Raw genomic sequence first — 19,804 nt, forward strand, 5'->3', positions numbered from 1 at the left:
AAGAAGGTTTTTTTTTGTTTTTTTGTTTTTATTGTTTTTTATTTTTATTGTTTTTTGTTTTTTTTGTTTTTTTTTTGTTTTTTGTTGTTTTTTTTGTTTTTTTTTTGTTTTTTGTTGTTTTTTTTGTTGTTTTTTTGCAGAAAACACCTTACAAATTGTCAATCTAGTAATACAATCAATTTGTGCTCGGAGGCAATCCAATATAAACTGGTACAACTAAGTTGTGGATAACTATCAGTCTAAAAAAAATAATCCTGTCAGACATTCGGTGGTTACTGTCTTAGTACAGGGTATGATTTGATATATTAAATTTTTTATGATTTATTTAACTTGTATGTCTTTGTGAAACCAGGTTTTTTGTAAATATTAGAGGACTGCTTATTTTAAATTGGGAAACAGCATTTAATGTCGCATCCTGTTAACACCAATACTATGAATGAAGCTATTAAGTAATATTTTTTTATGACGTAGAGTAGAACGAAATGTAGTAATTTATTTTTTGATAAGGCACAAATTTCTTCCGAAAATTGGAAGAAGAAGAGAGCACGAACATTACTTGGTTGATGTATTGTTCGATAAATATATCTTTCTATATGAGCCTTGAGTTGAGAACAGCGCATAAAAGACTACTAAAGATGTTGGTTAGGAATCTTTAGTGTCTTTTTTCCAAAGTTTGGATATGGCTGAACCGACATAATTACTACCATTTCGTATCCCATTTAGGACAGTGCTGTCTAAGACAATGCAATCTGTCGCAAATGACATATATTCACACGATGACTTAAAATTCTCCATTCTACCTTTCCATCCATCCCGTTTTACCATTTTGGCAAGGACGGTTTCGAGGATGTACTCGGTATCATCAAACAATGATGAATCATACATAGAATCATCGATTGGGACGTAGTAAGGGTCAAAGATTTCGACTTTATTAGTCCCCCTATCTAAATATCGATAGGGTTCATTAGTAATTTTGCTGTTGATTAGTTCTCTGAGCCCCGGTGCTAATGGTTTATCAGGATAATGCTGCCTTGTCTCCGACGGATCTTTTTGGCTTGGATAGACCTCATAGAACTTTTTCCTGACATCATCTACCATGTCAGGACATAGTTCTGGTATTTTCTGTGATTTTTGCACTTCTTTTGGTGCTTTTTGTTCCTTTACTATACAGCTATGTGGTTGTGAACTTGATAATTCTGATGGATCTTTCTTATGAAATTTAAAGAAAGATGTAAATTTTTGTAAACCACTTTGATTATTTGGTTTAGGAACATTTTTTGTTTCATTAAAGGAAACAGATTCTGTCTTAGTGGTAACAGTAGGGGGTATTATATTCACAGGAGTTATGGTCTTAAAATTAGAAACAATTTCTTTTGCTGGTATTGATGATTTCTTTGTGGTATCTTCTTCTTTTTTTGCGAAGAGTAATTTAATTTTTTCTATACCACTCTTGGGTTTCTGTGTAACAATATTATTTTGTTTAGCAGAGGAAGCAGGTCCTGTTTTAGTAACAACAACAGTAGGTATTGAGTCCATTGGAGTTATATTTTTGGAATGAGACACGATTTCTTGTGTTGGAACTGATGATTTTTTTGTGGTATCCTCCTTTTCAGTAGAAGAGACTGCTTCTGTCTTAGTGATAACAGTAGGGGGTATTATATTTACAGGGTTTATGATTTTAAAATTAGAAATTATTTCCTTTGTTGGTATTGCAGATTGATTTGTAACATCTTCTTCTTTTTTTGAGAAGAGTAATTTATTTTTTTCTACATCACTTTTGTGTTTTTGTGTACGGATATTTTTTTGTTTAGCAGAAGAAGCAGGCTCTGTCTTGGTGACAACAACAGCAGGTGTTGAATTTACTGAAGTTGTATTTTTGAAATTAGATACAATTTCTTGTGTTGGAACTGATGATTTATTTGTGGTATCTTCCTTTTCAGTAAGGGAGATTGGTTCTGTCTTAGTGATAACAACAGGGGGTATTATGTTCACTGGAGCAATGATTTTAAAATTAGAAATGATTTCTTTTGTTGGTACGGAGGATTTCTTTGTAATATCTTCCTTTTCAGTAGAAGTGGCTGGTTTTGTATTAGCGATAACAACAGCAGGTGTTGAGTCCACTGGAGTTATATTTTTGGAATGAGACACAATTTTTTTTGCTGGTACAGGAGATTTTTGTCTGATGTCTACTTTTTGTTTTTCTTCTGTGTCTATGGTCTTATGTTTCTCTTCAATGTGTTTATCTCTTGATATGATGATGTCCCGTTTTTTCTCATCAAATAATTCCTTCTTGGACTCACCAATGATTATCAAAGACTTTGAGGCTTCGGGGGAAATAGGCTTAAAGGTAACTTTCTTCTTTATTTGTTGTTTTTTAGTAGTTTGTTTTTGCTTAAGAATATAATCTTCCTTTAACAGTGATTCTTCTTTTACAATTGTTTTTTTTTTTGATACATAATCTTTTCCTGTACTACATCCTAGCTTTGGACCTTGTTCACCTTTCTGTTTCTTTCTAGATGATTTAAGAATTATTGTGTTATTATTGGTTTGTAGCATTGTGGAACATTCTTTTTTGACACAGGAAACTTCCTGCTTCTTAGGTACAGAAAGTTGATATCTTTCTTTCATGAGATCCATTGCATTAGCAAAATGTTCTTTTGCATTTCTAATATTTTGTTCTGGAATTTTGTCTAATTCGACATATGTGCTTTCCTCTTTCTTGGGTATAGAAAGTTGATATCTTTGTGTCATGAGATTCATTGCCTGAGTAAAATGTTCATTTGCATTTCTAATATTTTGTTCTGGAATTTGTTCCTTCTTGGCATGTGTAACTTCCTTTTTCTTGGGTACAGAAAGTTGATATCTTTCTTTCATGAGATCCATTGCCTTAGCAAAATGTTCTTTTGCATTTCTAATATTTTGTTCTGGAATTTGTTCCTTCTTGGCATGTGTAACTTCCTTTTTCTTGGGTACAGAAAGTTGATATCTTTCTTTCATGAGATCCATTGCCTTAGCAAAATGTTCTTTTGCATTTCTAATATTTTGTTCTGGAATTTTGTCTAATTCAACATGTGCGCTTTCTTCTTTCTCGGGTACAGGAAGTTGATATCTTTGTATCATGAGATTCATTGCCTGAGTAAAATGTTCTCTTGCATTTCTAATATTTTGTCTTGAGATTTGTTTTTGTTTACTGTGTGTAGCTTCCTTTTTCTTGTTTTGTTTTGGGATATGTTTCTTTTTAACATTTGAAACATCTTCTTTCTCGGTTTGTTTTGAGATGTGTTCTTTCTTGACAGGTGAAACATCTTCCTTCTTGTTTTTTTTTTGGATATGTTCCTGTCTACTGTGTGTAACTTCCTTTTTCCTGTCTTGTTTTGAGATTTGTTCGTTCTTAGTATGTGCAACTTCCTCCTTCTTATTTTGTTTTGGGATTTGTTCCTTCTTGGCATGTATGACTTCCTCCTTTTTGGGTATAAAAAGTTGATATTCCTCTAGCATAGGAGCCCTCACCTTAGCAAAACACTCTTCTTTATTTCTAATATTTTGTTCTGGAATTTTGTCCAACTTATCATGTGTGACTTCTTCTTTCTTCGGTATAGAAAGTTGGTATCCGTCTATCAAATGAGTTCTTGTCTTACTAATATTTTCTTCTACGCTTCTAATATTTTGTTTTGGGATTGTTCTTGGTCTAATATATGTAACACTCCCTTTGTTGGGCACAACTCCTTGGGATCTGTTCAACTCCCATGATTCCATCATGCATATAGCTTTTTTATAACCTAACCTGGCAGCACATGAAACCGTATATCTCTTCCGTGAATCAGCTGTAGCAGTACCCAGTCCAAACTGATCTATTTCATAAAAGATTTGTTCTAATAGTGAGTGTTCTTTATCTTTAGTTTGTTTGTGATTCAAATAAGAATCTGCATCTTTTTCAGGCATATTCTCTTGAAATTCGTCCAACATTATTTGAGACTTGTCCAACCCCCATGATTCCATCATGCGTATAGCTTTTTTGTAACCTAGCCTTGCAGCACATGAAACCGTATATCTCTTCCATGAATCAGCTGTAGCAGCATCTAGTCCGAACTGATCTATTTCATGAAATATTTGTTCTAATAGTGAGTGTTCTTTAGCTTTAGTTTGTTTGTGGTTCAAATAAGAATATGTATCTTTTTCAGACACATTCCTTTGAAATTTGTCAAACACCGTTACTTGTTTCTTAGTTAAAGTATCTTCAGGTGTTGCATGTTTTTCCTTTACAGCACACTCTTTTTTAGTACATGAAATTCTATAACGCTTAGGAATATCTACTAAGCCATATGAAATAACCAGAGTTCTTAGCCCAGAAGTGATTCCTCCTACTTGTGAGGATGGATTTGTTGATCTAAATTTCCTAAGATTTGGATACGTATTTAATGAAACCTTTTTAAAATTACTTGTATCAGTGTGTTCATAAACAACTTGTCTGTTATTCATTGATGAAGGTTTATATTTTAATTGAGTTTCTAAACTCCAAGTATCATAAACCATTTTTGACTAGAATAACTTGCAAAATAAAACAACAAACTGACTTTTCCTAAAAACTTTTTTGTACTTAATGAAACACTAATATGTATATATATAATGTCTCTTATGTAAAAAAGCTTGTGGTTTGTTAAAACAAAGTGAGAAAGATAATAATTAATACTTAACAAAACTAAGAAAGATACAAATCAAAATATAGACACAAACTAAGAAATGTTTTATAAACTAGAAGAAACAGGAAGTCTTTATCTATCTTTTTTTAACACTTATTTGTAATTGATTTTGTGACACATAAACTTCAATTAATAACGAAAATAGCAAAGAAAAAATATTAATTAATAAAAAAATAGCAAAGAAAAAAGATTAATCGGTTGATTAAATAACGAGTAAATCTCTGCATTTTTGAGTGTGTTTATTTTTTATCCATTATATGTTGAGACGATAGAAGAAGGAGTAGATAAACAAGAACCTGTTTACTTAGGAGCTTCTTTTTTAGTTACCTATCTATTAGTTTGTCTTTTTGTTTCCTTTCTAATGGATGTAATGCAAATATAACCTTGTAATTGTTCCTAGCTTATATACACTTAGGGTCAAAAAGTACAAGGTAAAAGTTGCTTGTTTGATACAACAATATCATATATCATTTATTATGTACATGTTAATGTAATAAATATCGTCGATGCTTGGGTAAGATTCTAATATTTTATCGTTTCTAGTCTGGTTATTATAATCAAAAGTTCAAAGCTCATTCACTACGCTGTTTGATTCCTGTTCATAGAAAGCAAGAACTCATAGAATTGTATCCGATCTCTAGACAAAAAAAAATACGTAGAGTTTTTCACAAGTAAATATGATTATCACCAATCTTTGTATTTTCTACCCAACATTTATATTCTTAAATCACTATATCAAATAACAACCAAATGGATTTTCCTGAAAGGTTATTCTGTTAAAATATTCTTTTTATTTTTCAAATAACATAATTTTTTTCGAGCTATCAACTACTTATAGATTATGAAAATGGGTAACATTTCATAATCCTTTCAGATAATTTTTTATCGTATTTTTAGTACATTCTTCCTCTTGAGTTGCACAAGTAAAATTAACATATGACTTCTAGACTATGTTGATGGGGAAAACAACTCTTTCTATATTGTTGTTGAATATGAAAAGTCCAATGAGAGTTCTATTTCGAAAGTAGTCGATTTTCCTCTAATGCTAATGTAGAATATTAAACACTGATTATACCCATATTTGTTCTGATTATTTGTTGCACTGTTAGCTTTTGATGTTAATTGGTTTTAAAAATGGTTCAGAAATCTACTGGCATTAATATTCTTCGAATTTGATAAATTTATGTAATAAAAGGTTATTTCTGTTATTTTTAAAACTCACACATACTTGATTAGTGTAACTTCTTCTCAAGATGAACCTTTGATAAGCAAAGACAGTGAAGGTGGATCTACATAACTTTTTTATTGTTGATCATTCCTTATATTCCAATTGCCAAACAATTAACTTTTTCTGATTCAAAAATATACTTCTTTCGGTTACACTTTGTTAGATAATAAAGGCATATTTACAGTTTGATGTTATTCTTTTGTATTAATCTCTCTAAAACAATATTTAACTAAAAAAAAATCTTTTTCAGACACAGAAAATATACATATACATATATGAGTACAATTCAGTGATAACATTTTTTTTTTATTAAATATCTTGAGAGGTGTTGCATTTATAGTTCGTGATAAAATCTATCTTTTTTGTTTTTTCATATATAAGTATATCAAGAAAAAATAAAAAATAAAAAAACAGAAGGAAATAGAGACAAGAAACAAGAAATAATAACGATAAGGAAAAAATATGGAGCCACTTTAATGATAAACAATTACAAATAAGATATTAGAGTTTTTTTCAAAGAGTTTAGAATATCTCTATTTTAAATATTATATCATTCAATGTGATTTTCTTGCTGTATAAATAGGTATATAATTATATATATATATATAAATGTTAAATTATATGAGTTTACATATTTCCACTCACATATGGCACAGATTTAGAATAGATCAGAGATTTTGTAAATGAGGATTATATCAATACATTATTGGTACTATAACAACATGATTAATTACTTATAATGGTTGAAATGTTTAGTTAATTCTTTTTGATTAGATAAATTAGTTTCATTAGTTACAGGTTTTGCTATCTTTATAGTGTTCAAAAAAACTTCTGTTGTTAGACGTTCATTGTAATTTACTTTTAATATTACATAAGTATTACCGAAATAGTAAGTGAATTTATGTTAAGGTTAAAATATAATATAAATTTTATATCTTAAAAAAACAGAAGATATCTCTTTGGTTAAAGGTGGTTAACGGTGTTTTTAAAAATTTGTTGTAAATGTTTTTTTTTAATTTCTTGAAACTGAGAATATATGTCCCAATTATAAACATTTTAGATATCAAGAAGTTTATTAGCAAAATAAACAAAACAAAACAAAAAGACATATTCTGACATAATATTATAACAACTTATAGAAAATTGTTTCTCCTCTCTCTCACCAGAAAAAAAAAAAAAAAATACATAAAAAATAAAATTACTCTAAAAACAAGAATTACAATTTTCATAATATTTACTTTGTCAAGCTCTTCACGAAGGAAAAGGAATGCAAAAAATGTATTATCATTAGTAACCTAGCATTGTTACAAAAATATAGAAGTAAAAAGTTACAATATCATTTAAAATTTCCTGAGATTAATAGCCATTATATAAAGCTAAATAATCTATATATGTAGATTTATTTATTTCAGACTATAATATCCTACTTTATGAAAACATATTCGATGGAAAAATAAGACTTGAATATAAAAAAACAATGCTAGGAAAAGTATTTAATATTTCAGGACATTTACATAAAATTATTGAAAAATAAGGTTCCTAATCATTATGGATATATATTCCATCAATTAAATCGAAAAGATTATTCTCTCTACTAGAAAAAAAAATAATTAGAGTCAATAAGAATATACTACCTGTTTAAAACTCAAAAGATTTTCAAATATCTAAACTTTTAAACAGCTTATTATCAGTTAAATGACGTACATAACCGTATAGAAATAAATGACTTCATAATTTTTTTACTTCTCTACTTACTGTTTAAAAATCAAAAACTTTTTGTGAATTTGCACCGCTGATTTATTTTGTTATGCCTCTTTGTCAAGAAATTTCTTAGTTCACGTGATCTTTGAAATGAATCTCCTGGATTGATTTACAGAATTTTACACATAATATCTGTTTCACAAAGGATCGAAGAAGGTCATGAGGCTCAGAATAGGGCGCAGACGCAGTCATATACAGTAGAAACATAACTATAGAATACGGTTCTAGAAATATAAAACCTAAATTTTTCTTGCAACATTCAACAGTTGGTCTCCTCTTCCTTCTTCACTGCCTTCCCCATCATAACCACGTCACATATACATAAAGAGTAATATAGTATATATCCAAAAGATAAGTACTAGAAAAAAGTTACAAAATACAATTATTAATATTTTTACCAAATGTATCCAGGTTCCAGAAACTACAGTTATAGAAACAATAACTATAATAATTCTAATGATAGATATGAGAGGTCTGATTACCCCCCTCCACAACAACAGTATGCAAGACCACCTGTCCCGCCACCAGGATTTGTGAACCATCGCGATAATAATGGTTACTCTAGACCACCTTCACGTCCACCAATGCAGCAACCCAATAAGGGCTATCAAAGTTATGAAGATAATGGATATTATCCAACACTAAATAACCCACCACATTCCATTTCAAATCCACAATATGAAAATGCTCCATCTCACTACTCCCAACCAACATATTTACAAGCACCACCACAAGAAGCACAATCATACAGTGTTAATCAAACCAATCAACAATTTAGTTACTCCCAATGTACTGGACGTCGTAAAGCCTTAATTATTGGTATAAATTATTTTGGTTCAAAGAATGAGTTACGTGGATGTATTAATGATGCGCATAACATTTTTAACTTTTTAACTACTAGATACGGATATTCTGCAGATGATATTGTCATATTGACTGATGACCAACAAAACATGGTCTCTGTACCCACTAGAGCCAATATGATTAGAGCTATGCAGTGGTTGGTCAAAGATGCTCAACCTAACGATTCCTTATTTTTCCACTATTCTGGCCACGGTGGATTAACTAAGGATCTTGATGGTGATGAAGAGAGTGGATACGATTCTGTTATTTATCCTGTGGATTTTGAAATCAATGGACATATCGTAGATGATGAAATGCATGAAATTATGGTTAGACCATTATCACAAGGTGTAAGACTAACTGCTCTATTTGATTCGTGTCATTCTGGTAGTGTCTTGGATTTACCGTATTGTTATTCTACCAAAGGTGTAGTCAAGGAACCTAACATGTGGAAAGATGTTGGATCTGGTGGGTTACAAGCAGCAATGGCATATGCTACTGGGAATAGAGCAGCTTTAATCAGTTCGTTAACTAGTATTGCTGGTGTTGTAAAGAACTCAATGACTAATAACGTGGACAGAGACCGTGTAAGGCAGTACAAATTTTCTGCAGCTGACGTTGTCATGTTTTCAGGTTCAAAAGATGACCAAACCTCTGCTGATGCAGTTGAAGACGGTAAGAATATCGGTGCTATGTCATGGGCATTTATCACAGTATTGACTCAACAACCTCAGCAATCTTATTTATCACTTTTACAAAACATGAGACAAGAGTTATCTGGTAAATATACTCAAAAACCACAGCTATCGGCGTCACATCCAATGGATGTAAACTTACAATTTATATTTTAAGTCAATAATCGTTATTATTCCTTGTACCACATCATTCTTATCTTGTTTCCTTTCTATTTCTTTTTTAGATTTTTAGTTAAATGTCAAACATAATATATATAAACCCAACATTTAGTAATTATATAAAATAGAGATGCACTTTTTACTGGTTAGAATCATTATTACCATTATCAACTTAACTGTAATTGATGAGAATATGGAGCATATCCTTAAAAAAAAATTTTTTTATATCTACATAGCATATTATTATACAAAGTAATAATCAAACGCTAAGAAAAGACATAACTATTGGGAATTCAATTGTATATATTTACTAGAGAATAAAATATTGAAAGAAAACATATAGGCAAGATAAGGTAAAGGATATTTCACACTTTACAAAAATCCCTACTCTTTAATTAGAATCTTTCTCTAATTCTTGTTGTTCTTTTAATCTCTTTTCTTCTAAATCTTTCTTAATCTTTTCTTCTTTAGCATCATATTTAGCCTTACATTCCTTAATTTCCTCTTCAGCATCAGCAATGTTCTTAGTGGTTTGTTCTTCTTGTCTAGATTTATAATCTTCCAATTTTGTCTTTAATTCTTCTATAGTCTTTGCAACATCATCATTTGATATTGGGACAATAACATCTAATTCAGCCAAGGTGGCAATTAATGTTGGCTCTAAGGAGAACTTACCATCAATCTTGCTAAAAATATTGGATTCACCTTGATTAGCAGCAGACTTAGATTTGCTCTTCTTCTTATATTTCTTAGACTTGGATGGAGCTGTATTGGTGTAACCATCATCCTTCTTCTCAACCATGACAAGGTCACTAGCTTCAACTTTTCTGATATTTGTTTTTGTATCTAAGGATCTATCAGTAACTTCACTTAAAACATTCTTCTTTGGTTTTTCAAAAGTTGGATCTAATAACACCAAACAATTTTCAATTGCTTCAATTTCATAAGTAAAAGCTGGTGTTTTAGCATGGGTTAATTTCTCCTGCAACTTACTTAAAGCACCTTCCTTTTCTTCCAAGACTTTAGATAGCAACTGATCTTGTTCACGCTTTAAACGTTCCTTTTCTAATTTGCTCTTGAAAGCCTTAAATTCATTATCAAAATCAGTTCTAATTTGTCTAATTTGGGCGTAAATTTCATCACGTCTCTTGTATAAGGCTGTACGTTTGTTGTAAAGAGCTTGTCTCTTATCGTAAACAGCTTGAGATGATGCTTGCAACTCATCTAATTTCTTTTGATTTTGTTCAAACTTATTGGACATTTCTCTTGAATTTAATGTGGATAATTGCTCTTTCAACTCAGCAATCTTAGCCTTGTCGGTATCAATAGATTTCTTGATTGGTTCAACCAAAGTTAGATCTTTCATTAATTTATTCAAAGATTGCATTTCTTTAACCATCATTTTTTCTTCTACAATGGAAAGATCACCGGAACCAATAATGTCTTCGATTTCAGCAATTCTTTGCTTAGCTGCAGCAGTAGAGTTGTATTGGTTTTTCTTACCCAATCTATCGTTAATTTCGTTAGTCTTTCTCTTAATTTGGGCATCTAACTGTTTAATGGTGTCGTGGATATTGTTTCTACGAGTTTTTAGATTAGCTTGAGTTTTAATGATTTCTTTGTTTTCATCCAATAAACTCTTTCTTTCATTAGCAGTCTTGTCATTGATTTGATATTGATCAATTTGCTTTCTTAATAAAGTGATTTCTTGATCCACTTTCTTTAATTGGACATTCAAGGTGTCCAATTTCCTGTCTCTGACAGAAACATCTGGACGTTTAATCTTTTGGAAATTGTTATTATTAGACTTACCCTTTGGTGTGGAAGACATGTTTATATCCTTAGTTATACTAGATAATATATGCTTCTATTTAAATAGTATATACCTATATATGGATATGCAAAGAAACCAGCCAAGATATGACGAAATCGAATGATTATCAATATGTACAAGACAATAATAACAAAATCTTCAGTAACAAGGATAAATACAGAATCGAAAATCCTGTCTACAAAGGAAATAAACAAAACTATCTTTAGATGAAATACTAACTTTTCTTGACAAAGCCTTTTTTGTTTTTTTTTTTCGAGCAAACCCAAAAATAAAGTTTCGAAAAGACAAAAGAAAAAAAATAATTTCAACAAAAATTTTCGAGATTAAATCCGGGTAGTGATTTTGGTACGTGATAGCGCCATTAATAGTAGGATTCTACGATTCTGAAGAAGGTAGTAAATTGGACAAAAGTATTGCTGTTGCAACACTAACATTTAATGAATCAATGTTTGATTGGGACTCTACAGGTCCACCAAAAGGTATCTGGACAGCAAAATCACTCTTTAATTGTAAATTAGTCCTAACGCCACGCCCTTCATTCCCTACAACAAGCATAACTGGACCATGTTCTAATAAACCATGCATATCTGTTAAGGGTAATTTAGATATCTGAGTCTTCTTGTTATTTTGTTCTATACAACTGGTAATAAAAGTCCATTGCCCTTTCTTTTGAGATTTATCAAAAAATGTCAAAGGTTTATCAACCATATAAATTGGGATATACTCCATTGCACCACTACTACATTTGTTCACTACAGGCGACAATTGTGCGCAATTTCTTCTTGAGATTACTATAAAATCAACTCCTAAATAGAACGAGGTTCTTAGTATTGCACCTAAGTTATGTGTATCAGTAACTTCATCTAGATAAACACCAAGTGGATACAATTTATTAGAGTTTTGCTTTAACATATATTTACAATGCACAATATTCTTATGTGATGATGCTAATACCGGGGAATCGAATTCATTTTGATATGTATTAATTTGAAAAGTTGCATCCTCCATATTCACAGGTCCTAAATGAGTAATTTCTAATGGGTCTAACGGTTTTACTTCTAATACAAGACCATTATGTACAGAATTTTTGGTCAACAAGGTCAATTCATGCTTATTTGTCAAGACTGTTTTCAAATTTTTTTCCTTTATCAATCGTGACAATTGTGGATTATTTTTCAAAACAGAGTCATTTGAATATAGTAATCTATAAAAATTCTTTCTATTTTTATTCATTAATGCAGCTATAACACAGTTTTTCCCATAAATGTACTCCAAAAGAGAAGATTTACTGATTGTGTTTCTTTGTTTGGTGGTACTAAGGTTGTTAATATATTTTTGTTTATGAGATATCCTTTCTTGTTTTTTCAATTCATGCAATTTTGCCAATTGTTCCAAATAAGCTTGTTTTTTCTTCTGCTTAGCATGAATATGTGCATATTTTTTTTTGAACCATGTCTCTCTATCTGGGAACCCATCTCTTTCCCATGGTTTGGTTTTTTTATTGACTATACCATCGAATTTCTTATCAAATGATGTTTTCTTCACCGTATTAATCGCTATAGATGAGACTCGTCTAAGAGTGGGTAATCTAAAGAGATCTAGAGACCTTATTTTATTAAGTATTATCATTTGTGAAATTTACAAGTATTATTATAATCCTGTTCTTTATTTTTTTATTCTATTTTTTTTCTTCTTTTTCTTTTTCTTTTTGTTGTATATTTTGTATATTAGTTCCAGTTATTATAATAGAACAATTTCAGTCAACTGGCAGTCCATAAGACAAGAAGAGTCGTATTACAGTTCATTCTATAGCCATTGGGTTCTATACACCTGTTCCTTTTTCATTTTGCGTTTTACATTTTGCGCTTCGCATGCCATTCATGATTCTCTTTTTATTTTCCTTTTTCTTATTTTTCTTATTTTTCTTTTTTCTTCTTTCCGCGTCATAAATGAATCATGATTCATAAACTTGTTCCAGTATATAACATCAGTGGTTCACTTTGGATACATGGAGACAAATACAGTTAAACGTTAGCCATCTCTGTACACATACATTTACTTAAAAACACACACTTTTGAAGCATATAAATGATTATGTGTATAAAATAATTAAACAAACAAGCAAATAATTTACTATGTCCCAACAAGCATTTGTATCTCGTATAACCAATGAAACTAAAATTCAAATTGCAATTTCGTTAAAAGGCGGGCCAATTGAATTACCAAACTCCATCCTACCCCCAAAACAAACCGTTGAAGAAGATGTTGCATCACAAAAGACCCAATCCCAAGTTATCAACATTCACACAGGTGTTGGATTTTTGGACCATATGATTCATGCCTTAGCTAAACATTCTGGATGGTCTCTTATCGTGGAATGTATTGGTGATTTACATATCGATGACCACCATACCACTGAAGATTGCGGTATTGCGTTGGGTACAGCATTCAATGATGCCTTAGGTGCTGTCAGAGGTGTCAAAAGATTTGGCACTGGGTTTGCCCCATTAGATGAAGCTTTATCTCGTGCAGTTGTAGATTTATCAAATAGACCATATGCAGTTGTGAATTTAGGGTTAAAAAGAGAAAAAATTGGAGACTTATCCTGTGAGATGATCCCTCATTTCTTAGAGAGTTTTGCCGAGGCAGCCAGAATTACCATGCACGTGGATTGTTTGCGGGGTTTCAACGATCATCATAGAAGTGAAAGCGCTTTCAAAGCATTAGCTGTCGCATTAAGAGAAGCGATTTCTCCAAATGGTACTAATGATGTTCCTTCTACAAAAGGAGTTCTAATGTAAGAAAAAAAAGAAAGAAAAAAAAATAAAGAATAATATACATCTAATAGCACTAAACAATTAACAACACCATTATCCTTACATTTATATTTATATCTATTTTATATTTATTTTATATAATTTAATGTCTCTCCTGTTGAACAAAAAAAAAAAAAGAAAAGAAAAAAAAGAAGAACTGTATTTATGGCCATCAACTAAGTATTATGTAATCACGATTACTAATCGCAGAACAGAAATTCTGTGGAGAAACTGTGAAGTCGTGTGACGTGATCTGAAAAAAGTAAATAAATAAAAAAAGTAAGAAAATGGAAATGGAAAATTTTTTTTTTTTGCTTTTTTTTTTTGTTTTTTGTTTATCATTTCGGTCAGCGAAAAAAACATCATAAACTTACTTCAAACCTCACATTGTTTGTATTTCCTCAACCACTTTTATATCTAAAACGTTTTAAAACCCTATTTTCAGTCAGTCACTTTACTAAGCAAAAGTTTTCCTCTAAAATAATAATAATAATAATAATAATAATAACAAAGTCAAGATCTGTGTAAAATATATTTGTATTCTTTTTTTCTTTTTGTTTTTGTTTTTAAAAATTTCACTTTGTATCAACAACAAGAAATATGTATTCCCTATTACTTTGTCAACTTACATCAAATTCTAAAAAGGAAAAAATCTCGAATATTTCACAATTAATTCTAACATTCCTCCTAGATAAATCTTATCCTATTCATCATTATCTTAAGCCTAGATAATGTTTTACAATATTCTGGAATGTTCCAATTATTTATAATGCATAATATTTATATTTTTACCCTTCTTATACTGACCTACCAATATTTCAATAAAGATGAAAGTGTATACCGCTCCTTTTTTTTTGTCCCCCCCACAAACAAAATATAGAGACCCTAATAATTTTCATAATCTTTACAGAAACAATTCAAATATTATTGAATAGACCCTATTAACCCATACACCATTTTTACTTATTCAATTCCAGAAATTTCTTTACTTTTCTTTTTTCTTTCTTTTTTTTTTTGAAAATTTATATCTTCTCCAAGAGATTTATAAAGCATACACTAATGTTTATATATCCTATTCCTATTACCACTTGGTTAAATCTTGAAGCATCTTCTAATTTCAAACATTAATTAATATATGCTGATTCAAAGAGTCTGCTATCCTATTTTACTTTTTAAAACAAAAAAAAAAGAAATAGTTGACCAGCAGATACTACTGTGATAATTGAATACCAAATTATTCCATAGAATAAAGTAGTGCAAACATGACTGAATTAAATGAAAAGATGCAAAATTTGTCTATTCAAGAATCAAGCAATGGTGGAAACAGTGGATATGTTCCTCCACATTTAAGAAATGGTAACAGAAAGTCAAGATCTCCAGAAAATCAAGGACCTAATGATTTCGGTGGTAACCGTGGCAACCACAGTGGTTCATTCTTTGGATTTAACAACCAGAGAAATGGTGGATACAATGGTAACAACCGTGGTGGATTTGGTGGTAACCGTGACAACTATGGCAGAAACAATTTCTTCAACAATGGTTACAACAAATACAACAACAACTATGGCAATAATCACTACAACAACAGCAACTGGGGTCCAAAACCTGCTTTTAACAGAGGTGCCTGGATTGATGGGAAACATGTGCCTGGTAAACATAATCCAAAATTGGAATTGGAATTATTCGGTACAGCAGATGATCCAAAATTCCAATCCTCTGGTATTAATTTCGATAATTATGATGAAATTCCAGTTGAAGCTTCTGGTAAAGATGTTCCAGAACCAATCACAGAATTCACTTCTCCACCTTTAGACGAACTACTAATGGAAAACATTAAATTAGCAAGATTCACCAAACCTACCCCAGTCCAAAAATACTCTATTCCAATCATTTCTAAAGGTAGGGATTTAATGGCTTGTGCTCAAACTGGTTCTGGTAAGACTGGTGGTTTCCTTTTCCCAGTTTTGTCTGAATCCTTTAAAAATGGACCAAATGAGATTCATCACAACGAAAACTATTACCAAAAGAAGGCATATCCAACCGCTGTTATTTTAGCTCCAACTAGAGAATTAGCTACCCAAATCTTTGATGAAGCTAAGAAATTCTGTTACAGATCTTGGGTGAAACCATGCGTTGTCTATGGTGGTGCTCCAATTGGTAACCAAATGAGAGAAATGGACCGTGGTTGTGATCTTTTAGTTGCCACACCAGGTAGATTAAGTGACTTGATTGACCGTGGTAAGGTTTCTTTATCTAATGTTAAATATTTAGTTCTTGATGAAGCTGATAGAATGTTAGATATGGGTTTCGAAATCCAAATTAGAAGAATTGTGGAAGGTTCTGATATGCCACCAGTTGGTCAAAGACAAACTCTTATGTTTTCTGCCACTTTCCCAACCGATATTCAACATCTGGCCCGTGACTTCTTGGGTGATTACATCTTCCTATCTGTTGGTAAAGTCGGTTCCACTTCAGAAAACATTACCCAAACTATTCTTTACGTTGAAAATGAAGACAAGAAATCTGCTTTGTTAGATTTGTTAGCCTCAAGTGACGAAGGCTTAACTTTAATCTTTGTTGAGACTAAGAGAATGGCTGATCAATTAACTGATTTCTTAATTATGCAAAACTTCAGAGCTACTGCTATTCACGGTGATCGTACCCAGAGTGAAAGAGAACGTGCCTTGGCTGCCTTTAAATCAGGTCGTGCTAATTTATTAGTCGCCACCGCTGTTGCTGCCAGAGGTTTAGATATTCCAAACGTTACCCATGTTATCAACTATGATTTGCCAACCGATATTGATGACTACGTCCATAGAATTGGTAGAACTGGTCGTGCTGGTAACACTGGTCTTGCTACTGCTTTCTTCAACAAGGATAACACCAACGTTGTGAAGGGTTTAATTGAACTTTTAACTGAAGCTAATCAAGAAGTTCCAGACTTCTTAAGAACTGCTGCTGCCTTTTCTAGAAGTGGTTCCAATAGATCTAAATCTGGTTTCAGCCGTAACAACAGTAACAGAGATTTTAGAAATTCCAGTAACAGCTGGGGCAACAGCCGTAACAACTCTTCAAGAGGTGGTAACAGTTGGAATAGCAGCTCTAGAAGTAGCTCTTTTAGAGGTGGTAATGATGGCTGGGGTAATGTTTCCAGCAACACTAGTAACTCATGGTGGTGAATAATTGAAATTTACATTTCTATTTTTTTTTCTCAACTTTAAATTATTTTTAACTTTTGTAGTTGACTATTTGTTTCTTGTACTTCATTTATTCCTCACCTTTCTACCATTATTATTATTATTATTTTTTTTGATACTTGCTCCCACAGTTAATGATTACCTGTTTGCCATGTCTGTTATGTGAATATATTACTATGCAAGAAGCTCGAACAAAGCTTTTCATTTTTTCTGTTATTTTTATTATTACTATTATTTTTACTTAGAAAAGTATCTTCATTTTTGCCTGGAAGATTATTTTCTAATGTTGTATTTTACTAACATTTCAAATATATCTCATTTTAAACATAAATACTATAATAGTATTTCAGCATGTATGATTTTTTTATGTTTAATTATTTGTCGACCATCGTAGAAAAGATAGAGTTGATTTAAGTCTGTTTTACCAATGGAATGTTTTACATCGCTTTTATTTTGTAGTTAATTTTTTAATATTCCGTTTACCTCTGAACAATTAAGTCTATTTTATTAATCTGCGCATTTGTATAGTAGTATATCGTTATTTTTTTTTTTCGTAGTTCATCAATTCAAGATGATTATAAACATTGTAGATAGACTAATCATTATTGTATAATTTTTTTTTAACTTATATAATGTAAACTAGATATAAAATGAATTTAGTTTTTTTATTATTAACGTTTTTACTATATATGAACAAGAGATTATACAAAGAAATGAGTGATATATACTTCATTCATTGCTTATTTATATATACAAATAACTTGGTAAAAAAATCTTTTTCTACTGGATCCAATATATAAATCACCATTTATAATACCAATATAAGTTGGGTGGAATAGAATGCAAATGTGACACAATTGTCATTGGGTCCTCCTTAATATAACGCTGGTTCAATAGATCATGTGAAGTACGTTCGATATACATTTGCTTCATTCTTTGAAGTGGTTCTTTTTCCTCAAAGGACATTGGATAGGTAGACGACACTAAGGGTCTTTTCTGACTAGAAAAATAATTTGATGATTTTTTTTGATTCAAAAATTCAGAATATGATTCAAGAATTTTTTCTAATGGTTCTCTTATACAAACATCAATACCTTTTGGAACCCAAATCTCATATACTCCATTATATTTATATTTACCAGTGGGACGTAATAAAATATAACCAATATCCTTAATAACAATTTCAATACTACCTTGAAAAGGTGGTAAAATATGTCTAACAAACGCGTCCTTTCTACAAAGAGTTGGTAAAATCCCACAATATTTAGATAAAGGATGTGGAGAACTTGATTCACTGGACAAACAAGTTTGAAATACTTCTAACGCTTTATCAATATTTTTGAATACCTTTGGTTCACCTGGAATATATTTTGTTATCTTATTAATAGTGTTTGGTGGTGCCTTTAAATAAAAAATACCACCAACAGTATATACAGATCCGTTTTCAGTTCCACTAAAAGAAGAATAAGGTTTATTCTTAACTCTTTTATAGTTAGTTAACTCTGTCTTCCTAATCCTTTGCAACCAAGACTTATTTATTAATATCTCCAAATTTTGATCACATTCCGGAGAATCACTATTATCACTATGAAGTAAAGTCGAATAACCTGGCATATCATAAATAATTTTATTGTTAATTTGATAAGGCTGTACTGCTTGGGTCATATTAGGTACATATGAAACACCAGCTCGTTGTGATCGGAGAAATGAATTGATATTATGGTCAACTATGGTATCAACGTTTTTAGGTTTTGTTAGTTTTCCCTTTTGATCATAATGCATTTTAAAACCAAAATAATCTTTTAAGAGCGAATTGATTAGAGTAGATTTCCCAACATTAGCATTTCCAACCAAATATGATTCTTTACCCAACATGGATAATAAGTTAGCGATATTCCATTTTTTCACCGTTGAGATTCCAACAATAGAAATTGAGTTCTTAATATCTAAGTTTGTCTTGAAGAAATACTGAAAAAATTTTGGTAGTACAGTAGGGAGTAAGAATTTTTTCGATATAATTTGATCACTTTTTGTTAACACTAAAGTTGGATTATAATTTTTATCCAGCAATAATTTCTTATCTATGTGGAAAGGAAATTCATTCAACGGTGACATCAAAACTAATCTACTATGTCTCGGTATCTTTTGTAATATACTTGAAAGAGAAACACCTTTAAAATCATTTATATCATATTTATTTTGATATAAAAGGTCACTGCAACGTTTGCAGATCAATGGGGAATTTAAAGGATTACGTACATCTGCAGCTGTAGTAATGGAATTTTCAATTGTGTCTATTCCTTGATTATGCAACTCATGAAAATTTTGTATATCTTGACTAAATAACAAGTATTTTATATCTTGAATTGAATCACGTTTTATCTTATCCTTTGGAATAAGATAATATCCTCTCTTATCAGCATTTGTATTTTGTAATTCCACACCACATGAATTACAATTAATATATCTACAAATAGGTGAATTCCAACAAACCACTCGTTGTTTGTAAATCCATGCTAATCTTAACAAAGAACACATTGCTAAATTAATGATGAAACGAAACAGGGTAGC

The 19,804-nt window shown here is 30.9% G+C and overlaps 7 protein-coding genes across 7 annotated transcripts; 3 read left to right on the top strand and 4 right to left on the bottom strand.

Annotated features, from left to right (window-relative positions):
• Nucleotides 1–642: 642 nt before the first annotated feature.
• Nucleotides 643–4,533, bottom strand: PWA37_001584 (uncharacterized protein; the record flags this gene model as incomplete). Its single annotated transcript, XM_064858204.1, has 1 exon — nucleotides 643–4,533. The coding sequence occupies one exon, from the start codon at nucleotides 4,531–4,533 to the stop codon at nucleotides 643–645; it is 3,891 nt and encodes a 1,296-aa protein (XP_064714911.1).
• Nucleotides 4,534–8,090: 3,557 nt separating this feature from the next.
• MCA1 (Ca(2+)-dependent cysteine protease MCA1) lies at nucleotides 8,091–9,383 on the top strand (the record flags this gene model as incomplete). The annotated part of the gene is made up of 1 exon (XM_064858205.1): nucleotides 8,091–9,383. The coding sequence occupies one exon, from the start codon at nucleotides 8,091–8,093 to the stop codon at nucleotides 9,381–9,383; it is 1,293 nt and encodes a 430-aa protein (XP_064714912.1).
• Nucleotides 9,384–9,777: 394 nt separating this feature from the next.
• Nucleotides 9,778–11,217, bottom strand: BFR1 (Bfr1p; the record flags this gene model as incomplete). Its single annotated transcript, XM_064858206.1, has 1 exon — nucleotides 9,778–11,217. The coding sequence occupies one exon, from the start codon at nucleotides 11,215–11,217 to the stop codon at nucleotides 9,778–9,780; it is 1,440 nt and encodes a 479-aa protein (XP_064714913.1).
• Nucleotides 11,218–11,595: 378 nt separating this feature from the next.
• Nucleotides 11,596–12,849, bottom strand: MRM1 (Mrm1p; the record flags this gene model as incomplete). Its single annotated transcript, XM_064858207.1, has 1 exon — nucleotides 11,596–12,849. The coding sequence occupies one exon, from the start codon at nucleotides 12,847–12,849 to the stop codon at nucleotides 11,596–11,598; it is 1,254 nt and encodes a 417-aa protein (XP_064714914.1).
• A 506-nt stretch (nucleotides 12,850–13,355) lies between these two features.
• Nucleotides 13,356–14,021, top strand: HIS3 (imidazoleglycerol-phosphate dehydratase HIS3; the record flags this gene model as incomplete). The annotated part of the gene is made up of 1 exon (XM_064858208.1): nucleotides 13,356–14,021. One exon carries the CDS (start codon nucleotides 13,356–13,358, stop codon nucleotides 14,019–14,021), a length of 666 nt encoding a protein of 221 aa, XP_064714915.1.
• A 1,277-nt stretch (nucleotides 14,022–15,298) lies between these two features.
• Nucleotides 15,299–17,215, top strand: DED1 (DEAD-box ATP-dependent RNA helicase DED1; the record flags this gene model as incomplete). The annotated part of the gene is made up of 1 exon (XM_064858209.1): nucleotides 15,299–17,215. One exon carries the CDS (start codon nucleotides 15,299–15,301, stop codon nucleotides 17,213–17,215), a length of 1,917 nt encoding a protein of 638 aa, XP_064714916.1.
• Nucleotides 17,216–18,034: 819 nt separating this feature from the next.
• On the bottom strand, nucleotides 18,035–19,771 carry GEP3 (Gep3p; the record flags this gene model as incomplete). Its single annotated transcript, XM_064858210.1, has 1 exon — nucleotides 18,035–19,771. The coding sequence occupies one exon, from the start codon at nucleotides 19,769–19,771 to the stop codon at nucleotides 18,035–18,037; it is 1,737 nt and encodes a 578-aa protein (XP_064714917.1).
• Between the last annotated feature and the right edge of the window lie 33 nt (nucleotides 19,772–19,804).

Source organism: Arxiozyma heterogenica (genome assembly GCF_036370985.1).
Source record: "Arxiozyma heterogenica strain weizmannii chromosome Unknown scaffold_17, whole genome shotgun sequence".
In the NCBI taxonomy this organism is placed as follows: domain Eukaryota; kingdom Fungi; phylum Ascomycota; class Saccharomycetes; order Saccharomycetales; family Saccharomycetaceae; genus Arxiozyma; species Arxiozyma heterogenica.